We start from the raw sequence: 12017 nt of genomic DNA, 5'->3' as shown, positions 1-12017 counted from the left end.
GAAGCCAGACATGGTTGGCTAAATCACAAGCTTAGTGTAATATGTAAACACTTAAACATGTTCCAGTACGTGTAATAAAACAACACAGCTGAACTGCCCCCTACTGGTTCTTTAGGTCTAACAAACCGGGAGTCATTCTGAATGCTTTCACTAGAGACTTTTATTTTTTAATCGCCTACTTGACTGAATCCTGACTATGTTTAGCTTCACAATGCTAACTTGGCGGACTAGGATTCACCTGAAATATTAACTGCACAAATCTTTGGATTATAGCCCGTACCTTCATTAAATTTAACAAATATTAACCCTGGTGGTTTAAACCATGTATGAGATTGATAATCTACTTGAAAGCAACCGATACCGGTTACAGTAGTCAACTAGCACAGCTAATAATAATTTAAAAAGCTAATAACAAATAACGTCTTGCTTGCGCGTAAACTGACTAGCTAACGTTTGCGAAGGATTCTCATTAATGTAATTTCAATTTTTGGATAGGCGTTCAGCCAAAAGGGAAAATACATGCATGTCACATCTTTTCTCGTGCTGTCGTGAACTGAAACAACGAGGGCAGCTATGCTGTGTCTGATTATATACAGCTAGCTAGTTTGAGAATATTTGCCAGTTGGCTAACGTTAGCTGCAGTCGATAATAGATCCGTATTTTCTACCTGAGACATTTCAGCGATTGACAGAATAGCTATCTGTTAGCATAACCTAATTAGCTTGCTGTCATTTAGCCACTATTGCCTTGACAAAAACATATTTTTACCACCCAGGAGTATGGTCGCGAACCTGTCGCCACTCAGAAATGTCACAAAATCTAAGTAGTTAGTTGATCAGTCTGTATATACTTGCAAGAAAGCTGACAGTTATCAAAGCCATCTGTTGAGAAGCCAACAGAAGATACTAACCTCACCTATCCTAAGTCAGCTTAGTCTGCTAAATTTAGCCGGCTGTATTTTTCTTGCTTGGAAAGTTACGCGTTTGTTTTTATGTATCTGAGAAGATATGGCTGCAGATCTTCAAGCCAAATACACCAAGCTGGCTCAAGAGTACTCAAAGGTAAGTAACTGGCATATTAAATAACTGATATCTGTATCATTCAGACATCAGGTTGACTCGATTTGCAGTCAAACAAGTTTGTGAATGACTATCAGGCATCCTGGTCTTTCGAACAAGAAAGCAACAAATTCACAGGACGTAGGCACGTTTACTGGAATTGACGGTGTTAAGCTGACATTTGGCATTTACTAACGGTTAACTGAGAAACGTGATGCTGCTTTCGGATCAGATCACTTTGAACTTTACAATTACACTTCGTATCGTGGTAAGAAAAAGATAGTGGAGCACTGATGCAGTTTAAAAGTTCTGAGATTTCTGAAGGAAACGTTGCAACACATGTGTCTTTTGTCTTTGGGCCTCTCATCCAAATTCTTGGCCCCAGCTCGTATAACATTATTCATAAAGACATTTTAAGGACGTTAAAAAGGACTAGCGAGACAGCATGCCAGTGGAGAAGTCAAAACGTAAGACAACTCATGCAGTGTCGTCGAATTTGTCTACAGATTATCAGTAGCACTCCCACCCTAAAAAAATTGCAGTAACTGAAATGTCAATGACTTATATTGGAATAAATTTCAAATTCAAAATATATATTCAAAGACTTTAATCTTTGATATAATCTCTAGTCCATATTAAGTTACTGAATGACTTCGTATGGTTAATAGATAAACCAAACAGCATGTGGGACATGCTTAGTCTGCAGACTCTATGCTGTATGCTTTCACAGTCAGCTGACTACATGAGGTTTAAGCATTTCCGGAACAATTGCTGGTTGACAGACAGTCTCTCGCTGTGCACATTTCCTGACTCCTCCCAAAGGGCTTTGGGCTGGAGTTGAGGATTAGCAGGGCCTGAGGTTGCCTGTGGATGATTTGTGTTGGGTCTCTGTTACACATGCAGCCCTCCCAGATGTACTGCGGTGAGATTCATGCTATAAATATTTCATTTCTTTTTGTTTAATACATTGTGTTTGAGACCTTCTTGTCGTATTTTCAATTGATAGTTACGTGCACAGAATCAAGTTTTGAAGAAAGCTGTGGTCGATGAACAAGCCGCTTCTGCCTCACTTAAGGTATCCAGCCCTGTTAAAAACACCATATGTTTATCTGCATCACCTGTCTTTTATTGTATTCTGTCAGTATTGTGTTCACCTTCACATTGAATGACACCGCTCAGAATTAGATGACAGGCTGAGCACATGCATACAGAACTGTTTGCCTGTCAGTTTGATCGTCTGGCCATGTCTTTCTGTCTTTCTTTCTCTCTTTTTTTTGGCTGGCTTGTGTGATTACCACAGGATGAGCTGAAGCAGAGAGAACAGAGCCTGAGGAAAGTGGAACAGGAGATGGACAGTCTGAGTTTTAGGAACCAGCAGCTGGCCAAGAGAGTGGAGCTGCTGCAGGAGGAGCTGCAGGTCACAGAAGCCAAGAACAAGAAAGGCAAGGTAAGGGTCAGTGCCAAGGCTGCACCGTACCACAGCCAGACCCAGACGTGTTTTTGCTGTCACACAAATATCATTTGGCTCCTTATGCTTTTGTGGCTTGTTTTGAACAGTGCAGTGTGATCACAGATTTTATAGATTAATGAGTGCTGTCATCCAGAGCACAGTGTTCCATCACATCTGTAATGCGTGCTCTGTGGAGCTTCAGTGAATAAAAACTTTTCAGTTTTCCTGAATCAGTCAAACAGTCTGAAGACGCTTTTCAGAATCACCGAAGCAGCCATAGGAAGTTTATAAGCACCAGAAGCTTGGGATGTGGAGAACAGATTGATTTTGACAGAAAGTTGTTGTAAATAGATTTTTTTCTCCAAGTAATACTGACTCACGCTTGTTGCCTTTTGGTTTCTATCAGAGTAAAGGAGACTCCCCCTCCCAGCCCAACCTGCAGACACAGAGTGTGTTTGATGAGGACCTGCAGAAAAAGATAGAGGAGAATGAAAGACTGCACATCCAGGTCTGTTGTTGTAAATTTGATCAGACTGCAGACGGTGTGTGTGACATTGTTTATATGTGTGTGTGTGTGTGTCTCTCTCTCTCTTTGTGTATGTGTATTGTGCTGTACATTTTGATTGGAAACGATCCTACATTTTCTCCGGTCAGTTCTATGAGGCGGATGAATTGCACAGGCGGCAGGAGGCGGAGCTTAGGGCGCGGCTGCAGCAGCTGGAGCAGGAGGCGGAGCAACACCATGCCGTGGTGGACGGCCTCACCAGCAAGTACATGGACACCATAGAGAAACTGCAGAGTGACAAAGCCCGGCTCGAGGTGTGAATGTGAGGGAGGGATAGAAATTTGGGGGCGAAAAAGTGGAGAATGAGACTGGACTTCAGACATACAAGAGTGAATGTGTAATCTAACTTTTAAAGGAAGCAGCATTTAAGTGCTCTCTGGTGAAGCTGTAGTTGGCTGTGGAGAGTAAGAGCCTGAGGGGACTGGAACATGCCTATTTGATTTGATTTTAATGGTGAGTGTTTTTCCTGGCAGATTAAGGCCCAGACCCTCGAGAGGGAAGCCAAAGAGTGCAGAATCCGAACTGAAGAGTGGTAAGGTCCCGGCCTTCCATGGCGGTGTCCCGTTGAGAACACATTTTTTCTGACCATTTATCAACTCCCACTCGAAAATAAGCAGTGAGAAAAATACAAAAAAATGTTCTCTCTCTGTCTCTGTCTCTTTTTCTCTCTCTCTCTCTTGCAGTCAGCAGCAACTGAGGAAGTACCAGACGGAGTTAAACAGCCAGCTGAAACAGAGCAGCAGTGTCATTCAGGAAAAAGTTCCCTTCAATGATACCAGTATGTGTGTTTCACATATCACCGATCTGCTCTATAATACACACAAAAGACAATAGACTTCTATTGATCTGCCTGTAGCCAATGTTCTTTGTGCCAATATCACTGGTACACACACAGTTTTGTTTCTACATTTTCTGTAGATACCTTACATATCCACGTCAGCTCATTTGGTAATCATGCATATCAATGTTTTCCTCCTCTGTGAAGGGTTCAATGACTACAACAGTTTGAATGTTCCTCCACATAACCGCAGACACCAGGTAAGAGAGTTCTCTCATTGAGACTGAATTGTAATGACAGTGGGACTATAATAGGATTATGGGCTGAATGTGTTTATGATGATGTTGTGACATGGATGGCGTCTAGCTGAAGGCTCGTGACGTGGCGGGACAGGCATTGGGCTTTGCACAGGACCTCGTGGCTGCTCTCCTCAATTTCCATTCCTACACAGAACAAAGAATCCACATCTATCCTCTGGACTCTTCCATTGAACACATTTCTCCCCTCAACCAAAAGGTAGGCATTATCTGGTACCAGAAGTTTGTTCTCATTATCGTATTATTCTCTGTGTTTTAATCAACTGTTATTGCATATGAATTGATTGGTTTGCTCATGCATCTTAAGTCTGCAGTGGCATTGGAGTTTGCTGTTTTAACACACGTCCACGCTGAGTCTGTCTGATTTAAGCTTCTGCTCTCTCCACAGTTCTCTCAGTATCTACATGAGAACGCAGCTTATGTGCGCCCCCTAGAGGAAGGCTTGTCACAACTGCATCAAAGCATTACTGAGGATACAGTCACCGTCTTGGTAAAGTCCCATTCTGCAGAAGTTTCTTCAATTTTTATGTTCTTGGATATACAAATTTTTATTTTAGCAAGTTGTGTGGTTCATGCTTGCTCTGTTATTGTCTGTGTATTTGAAGGAGACAGCAGGAAAACTGCAGGACTTTTCCAAATACTTTTCCACCTACACTAGTTTCCTGCAGAAAATCCTCCCTTACCAGCTTAAAAGGTCTGTGAACAGCTGTGTGTGTGTAAATGTTTCAGAGTGAGAAGAGAGTGTTAGAGAAAAAATGTGTGTGAATGTTTTAAGAGAATTTGTGTGTGTGTGTGTGTGTGTGTAGGTGAGAGAAAAGAGCTTGAAAGAGTGGAAACTGTGATGTACTCATATGTATCGAGAGAATGTGTGTGGGTGATCCTTGTTTCCTTCTTCTCTTTCTCTTTCTCTCGCTCTCTCTTTCTCTGCAGTTTAGAGGAGGAGTGTGATGCCCCTCTCTGCACATCTGCCCTGACGTCTAAAAACCATGAGCTACAGAGTGACATGAGAAAAGTGACAGCTGTATTTGAGAAACTGCAGAGCTACATCAGTCTTCTCGCCTTACCGAGTCAGTCCAAACACTTCCCTGCTTTACAGCCGTAACAGCTATCAGCTAAACTAAACACACATTACTTAGGATTTGACACTTTTTTAAATAGACATTTGTAATGTGTTATACTGTTATGTGTATGTGTGTGTGTCTGTCAGGTGTGCGACAGGATGCTATGCCCCAGAGCAGCTCCAATGCTGTTTTCACGCAGCTTGCTGCCTGTTTACACAGCCTACATGATGCCACTAAGGGTGAGAATTCAACTCTGCACTCAGTGGTACAGCACAGAGAGGAATTAGAGCAAACAGAAATCAAAAGACTCGTGTCCAGTTGTCTAGGCAGTGCAGCTGTTTGGGCAGTAGCTTGTGTTTGTGCCCCTGCCCAGTTACACATCATACATAATCCAAGTCTGGAGGTCTTCTGTGGCTGCAAGTCATGGAACTGGTTATAAGAAATGGAGGCATTATTGTACAGATACTGAATGCGCTTTTATTCAGGAATTTTATTTCTCTTTTTTTTAATCCATTTGAATGAGCTTTTTTCTATAAAGCACTTTGTAAACTGGGTTTTTAAACAAGCACCAGACTTATTTAATATTTATTATTATTATGAGTAGTAGCAGTAGTAGTAGCAGCAGTGGTAATGTTGTTGTTACTGTTATTATTATTATTATTATTATTATTATTATTATTATTATATTTACCTAAGGGACCATATGATCTCTCTTATTTCCAGACAGGCATAGAATGTGTGTCTCTCAGTTACAGCGGGAATGGTCTCATTCCTCAGCAAAGAACCTGAATTTATTTGAGCACATTTTTAGATGATAAATGTAGACTTCTTCCTTTTTTTTTTTTTTTTTTTGTAAAATATTATTTCTCACTCTTTTGCTCTCTGTCATTAGAGCTAACCAAACATTACAGTCAGAAGGCCAGTTTGGAGCAGGAGCTGCCCACAGTGACTCAGAAGCTCCGTACCACCAACGAGTGCTTACTCTCCTCTTTGGGCTCTTTGACCAACAGCACTGGCAAGGTATACAGACAGAATAGGTTTGCTGCCAGAGGGTATCAAATGTCAGTTGTTTATCAGTATCAGTTATTTATCAGCTGTCTGTGCTCTCAGAAACAGTACCGACACCGTCAACTTGATTTAGAAAGAAAAAGAACAGTAATTTAATAGGCTTATGGTAAGTTTAGTGCATTTAGCCCTATACTGAATGTTTAAAGAAGCGTAATTTTTTTTCTGTCTCTGCAGATTGCCACATTCTTCAGCAACAACCTGGATTTCTTTGCGTCATCAGCTGGTTACGGTCCGAGAGGAGGCGCAGGGACCCTTAACCCCTTGCAGGCAGAGAGCATGCTCAGTTACAAGAAACAGGCCTCTGCCTACATGCAAGCCGTCAGAAAGGTCAGCAATTTTATTCACGCCACCGTAGCCCTGGTCAGTCACAGCTAACCATTTAACACTACTGTACTGTCTCAAATTTAGGTTTGGTCAGTGGCTAATTCAATTACTGCCATTTTTAAATCCTCAAAATCTGTTCTCACACATTGATGCATTAATCTTTAGAGAAAGCTAAATAGCTTCTCACGCCTGGGAAGCCAACTTTATAATCGGTAATTTTCCTCTCCACATGCGTCAGTCACGACCAGAGTCCGTTCCCTACCACGAAGCACTGACAAACCGCCGCGTCCTGACCAGCTCCACAGAGAGCAGAGAGGGCCTGACCCAGCAGGTACCCCAAAGTTACCCCACTATCTCTCTTTACTGTATCAGCTCTCCTGCTCCTCTGCTCTGTTCTTAGACTCTTGTCAGCTACATGCAGAAAACTTGGAGCGAACCAAAACGGTGATGCCTCTGCTCTCTGAAGCTTCAATACAAACCCACATACACAATAACAAGGTGCTAATCACGGTACCACATAGTCCATACACACATTAACCTGATTTCATAGGCACAGTTTTCTTTTTTCTCTCATCCGCTCTCCAGGTCCAGCAGAGTCAGGAGAAGATAGCGCGTCTGGAGCAGGAGAAGGAACACTGGCTGCTGGAGGCCCAGTTAGGTCGTGTCCGGCTGGAGAAGGAGAACCAGCGCATAGCTGAACTAGAGGCTCAGCTGTCTGCTGCCCTGGGAGGTAACAGCCCATGTTTGAACCCCGCCCCGGTACAGGCTAGTCCTGGCTCCCCTGGGAACCAGGACTCTGAGACAGAAGAGAAGACGGCCAACAAGGAGGTCACCCAGAGCACCAGCCTGGTGGGTAAACAGGAAGGAGCACAGTTTTCTAGCCAGGCATTACATATGCTTAGATAAATGTTACTCTTAATTATGAGCATGTTCATTTTTAAATTGTACATAGCTCTTGGGCTATCATAGTCCCCATAAAGTATATAGACTCACAGTTAATAGTCTCTTCCTGTGTGGAGGCAGCATTTTCACTTGATTGGATATTGACAGACAATGTAAATCAGTCATATTCTGTAAAAACTCTGTGAAATGAAATCCATATGGTTTGGAGAGGCATCTGTAGTTATCACATCATTTTCCTGAATTTTCTGTTCACTTTTATGGGTTTAATTGCTCCCAGATTTTGCTGTCTTTTTTTTTTTTTTTTAAAGATCCTTGGCAGAGTATGTAATTGCTGTGCAATGGCATGCCCAATCTCACAGTCTTGTTTTGTTAAGATATGGCATTTGTTTTTGTCAACCAGGTCGGCATGTTAACCACAACACCTTCCAGTGAAGATGTAAGTTCTCAATACGCCTGACTGTGAAACACCAGACACACTCTGCTAAATTCAATATTTTTTTTTACATATATCTTTAAGTTGAGCATAGATTGAATCAATCTTCTTTAATGTATTGAAATGTTTTATTCCAAAACCTACAACTCGTAAGGTCTTCCCATAGTGTTTCCCACTAATTCTAGGGTTTGAAGTACAAACCAGTAATCTTCATCCTCTCACAGTGGTTGGAAGGCCTCGTTACAGTTCTGTCAGATACACTAGGTCTTACGTTGTGTATGTTGTTTAGGTGGGGGATGAGGAGTCCAGAGAACAGCTCATTAAAACCCACTATATGACGCGGGTAGCTGAGCTTACCACACAGCTGCAGATGTCTGACAGCAAGGCCGTCCACTTCCACGCTGAGGTGAGCGCAAAGCGCACTGTCTCCAACAGGTTTTTTTTTTCCCCCCTTTATTGTGTCCTGTAAGTCCAGTTAAGACTGAGTGATTTTCACAGCAGCCATATTTACATTCACAGCCTAATGTGACTATTGACAAAGCACAGGTAAAGAGTCGATTTAAGACATTTATTTGTTTCTGCATAGATATTCCTTATTGTCCCATTTACATATAACTGATCATTTTATAATTCTGTTATTTGATCATTCATTTAAGTAGCAACTGTTGGAGGAAACAGGGCCATTTTGTAAGGTAATCTAGAGACCCAGATACTGTTTCATAACCTCCCGCTGCGTGACACACCCAGGTGAAGTAGGCCAGCCGTAACAAACATAAACAGAGCAAAAGCTGACGGTGGAATTAATATGTGGTGTTCTTTTCTTTTCGCATTTTGCTTTTGTGAAGTTCGTTTCTTTGGGTCTTTGTCTTTGCAAAGATGTTCTAATACAGGTGATGGTGAAATGCGTTAACACGGTCTACTCCTCCCAAACAGTGTTGTGAGATTTCTCCTCCAGACAGTTCTGTGTCTTTTCTAAACACAGATATGCACACAGACAGCTCTGTGATGCTGGGTATGCTGTCAAACATGCTCATCATCTGTGGAATCAGATTAAAGTATTACCTAAGTTTCATAAAAATTTTTATTAATATGCAGGTAAGTGGGGTCACAGACAGTAAATATTGAAAAGATTCACATATACATTGCCTTGTTCTCAGATCTGTCTGTCAGTAAGATGTCTTTAGCAAACTATTTCTGCCCGAGAACACTGACTGTCCTGCCCCTTGCCAGATATGTTTGAAAGGAAACGGCTAACAAAGAAGAACTGAACAAAATGACACCTTCTTTCCACTTTTACGTGCATTGTGCCTCTTGTCCTTCTACTCTTTGTCCTCTTTCCGTTCCTCTCCCTCTCTCTCTCTATCTCTCTCTCTCTCTTTCTCTCTCTCTCTTCCTCTTTCCTCCTCTTTCTGTAGTGTTCCTATCACATGCTGCTGTCACAGCTGGAAGTGTACCGGTGGCTTTGTGGACTACACAGCCATATAAATACCTTAGCACTGTTTATAGAATCAGTTCCAGTGTTTTGATGTTACAATTTCAATTTAATTTCACTTTGTGTTTTTTGTGCATTTGTGCACCAAATGTGTGGGGGTTTTTTTTGCTAAGGTTGTTGCCATGGAAGTTCAGACCACAGTCAAAACTATATAAAATCCTGTATCAGGATGACTAAGACTCACATTTTTCACCAGTGACGTGTCCCTGTACAATGAGAAGAGGCGTCAGGTGTCTCTTAGTCTCTCGGTAACTGGGAAGAGGAACTAGTCCCCCTGTGATATTATTTCTGTCTACATTTAAATAAGTAATAATGACCCTTGGCACTTAGTGGTCCTTATTGTAGACTTTTTGTTGTGTGCTTGAAAGTCAGCCATAGACTCTAATTTGACCGTGTTAGCAGCTGTAGTTCTTCTATTTTGGACTGAATGTTGGGCTCAGTTTTTTAAGTTGCTGTGATTTTCTCTGAGGGAGAAAAACTGGCTAGCTGTGCAAGTTGTCTGCGACGGTGATTGTATTAAAATGGTATTAAGTACATGTATAACTGTTTCCCCATAGTGTCGAGCTCTGGCCAAACGTCTGGCCATCGCAGAGAAATCCCGCGAGACCATAGCCGAGGAGCTGAAACAGGCCAATCAGAACGTCACACGTCTGCAGGTAACGTTACAACTCCATATCCTCACATTACAACATCTGCTAGTGTGTCTGCCTTTCCTCGTTTGCCTATTTCTTTCTCCCTCACTCCCATTAAAGGTCAGGAATAACACATAGCTCCTTTTTTTTCTTTCTAATGGTAGGATGAACTGACCACCACCAAGCGGAGTTATGAGGACCAGCTAAGCATGATGAGCGATCACCTGTGCAGCGTGAACGAGACTCTAAGTAAACAGAGAGAGGAGATCGATACTCTCAAACTGGGCAACAAGGTCTGCCTGCCAGACTCCACACTGCTCCTCGTTTCACACGTTTCAAATAGGCCGACACACACACACCACGCGCGCACACACACACACTCACACAGAGGAAAGAAATGAGCTCATAGGGGTTGTAAATGTCTTAATGAAGACCATCTTGGATTAGGTAATGCCTTTTGTCTGTGTGTCGGTTTATAGTCGCCAAGTCCTGACGAATTAGGTTTCCATTTGACTTCCTTATCTCTGCAGCTGGATTCCTGTTCGGATAAAAGTGGTTATCGTAGTTTTTTTCGGGTCTGATTGGAAAATCACCTGCTTACGCCTCTGGGGGTGTTATAAAATAAAGACAGCTGCCGTACCGAAACCTGCTCTGGCACAAAATTATGAAAATGTGTGTGTGTGTTGGTAGTTTATGGCCACTTTCTTTCCACATCTCATCCTGTTATAAAAATAAAGCACGTGACAAGCTTCCAGGTGAGTGCTGTAATTTCACACTGGCCAGAGAACTGTGGTAATACTCAGTCATTTTACTCAGTTATGTAATTCATATGGTATGTTGTGAACTTCTGTACATGTTGTGTTGGTCATAGTAAGGGCAGTGTAGAGTATGATTGCTATATCAACGCAAGTAAACATGTCTCCTTTTTTTTTAACACTTCCAGGGAAACTCTAAAAAGAACAAGGGCCGGTAGTCACAGGGGACACTGCTGTGCAGCACCAGGGGAAGTGGAGGGAAGAATGGTGGGGCCTCTCAGTGCTGTCCTGCCATCCGCCCCAGAGACAATGCCCCCTCAGATTTCTCCCAAAGCCTCTCACAGACCGGAGGGATGGGCCGGGGGCTGACGTCGACTCTCCGCTTAAGAAAACCATTTCTTTCTTTTTTTTTTTTTTTTCCTTCTACATTTCCATACAAATATAAACTATACCAGTGGAATGCTTCCTGATACTAGGAGGAAGCAGCTGCTTGACTTGCAGGGCTCAGAGAAGCAGCAGAGGGTCACAGAAGCACACGGAGGTTCTCTTCTTCTCAGAGCTTGGCCATTTTAGGCTCTGTCGGTTTACTGATTGTTTGGAGAGCAAGCGTGTGTAAGCATTTGTGTTTGAATGAGTGTGTGCATGGTTGTGTTTGTATCTGATAGAAAGATGTGCGTGTGTGTGTGCGTGTGTGTGTGCGTGTGTGTGTGCGCGTGCATGCGTGCGTGCGTGCGTGCAAGTGAGTGAGGGAGAGAGTGAGAGATTCTGAGATTGTGCGATTGACTGCCCACACAGGGTACTATGTGGGACTATGTCACAAGAGCCTCTGTATAATACATTGTGTGTTCTCCACCCTGTAGGTTTTTTATTATGTGCGAGAATTGAATGAATGCTTTATTTTGATAGTGTATTATTTGCGTGTGGCCAGATTATGAGTGGGATGGTGAAAGGTTTTTTTTTTTTTTTTTTTTTTTTTAAATTTCATTTGTGTTCTACACTAGCAGTCTGAGAATTCAAATTTTAGGACAGAAGGGCTGTCTCAACCCAAAGAGTGATTGAGTAAGAGACAACAAAACAGACACACGCACAAACTCATACACACAAACTCACACACACTCACCCATACTCACACCTGCACGCTTCACATAAACATGTTTTAGTGCCCTGCAGCAGACCAGCAT

General features: G+C 42.4%; 1 protein-coding gene across 1 annotated transcript; it reads left to right on the top strand.

Annotated features, from left to right (window-relative positions):
* Nucleotides 1-979: 979 nt before the first annotated feature.
* Nucleotides 980-11483, top strand: ppp1r21 (protein phosphatase 1, regulatory subunit 21). Its single transcript, XM_030771337.1, has 22 exons — nt 980-1061; nt 2065-2133; nt 2359-2505; nt 2915-3016; nt 3163-3327; nt 3547-3605; nt 3757-3851; nt 4059-4111; nt 4218-4367; nt 4557-4658; nt 4774-4862; nt 5099-5235; nt 5376-5468; nt 6122-6249; nt 6472-6624; nt 6860-6952; nt 7207-7470; nt 7925-7960; nt 8247-8363; nt 10007-10105; nt 10246-10374; nt 11025-11483. Exons 1-22 carry the CDS (start codon nt 1008-1010, stop codon nt 11052-11054), a joined length of 2364 nt encoding a protein of 787 aa, XP_030627197.1. The 5' UTR covers nt 980-1007; the 3' UTR covers nt 11055-11483.
* The last annotated feature ends 534 nt before the right edge of the window (nt 11484-12017 follow it).

Source organism: Chanos chanos, chromosome 4 (genome assembly GCF_902362185.1).
Source record: "Chanos chanos chromosome 4, fChaCha1.1, whole genome shotgun sequence".
Classification (NCBI taxonomy): Eukaryota; Metazoa; Chordata; class Actinopteri; order Gonorynchiformes; family Chanidae; genus Chanos; species Chanos chanos.
Note: the sequence above shows the minus strand (reverse complement) of the source record. Positions and strands in the feature narration are given on the sequence as shown.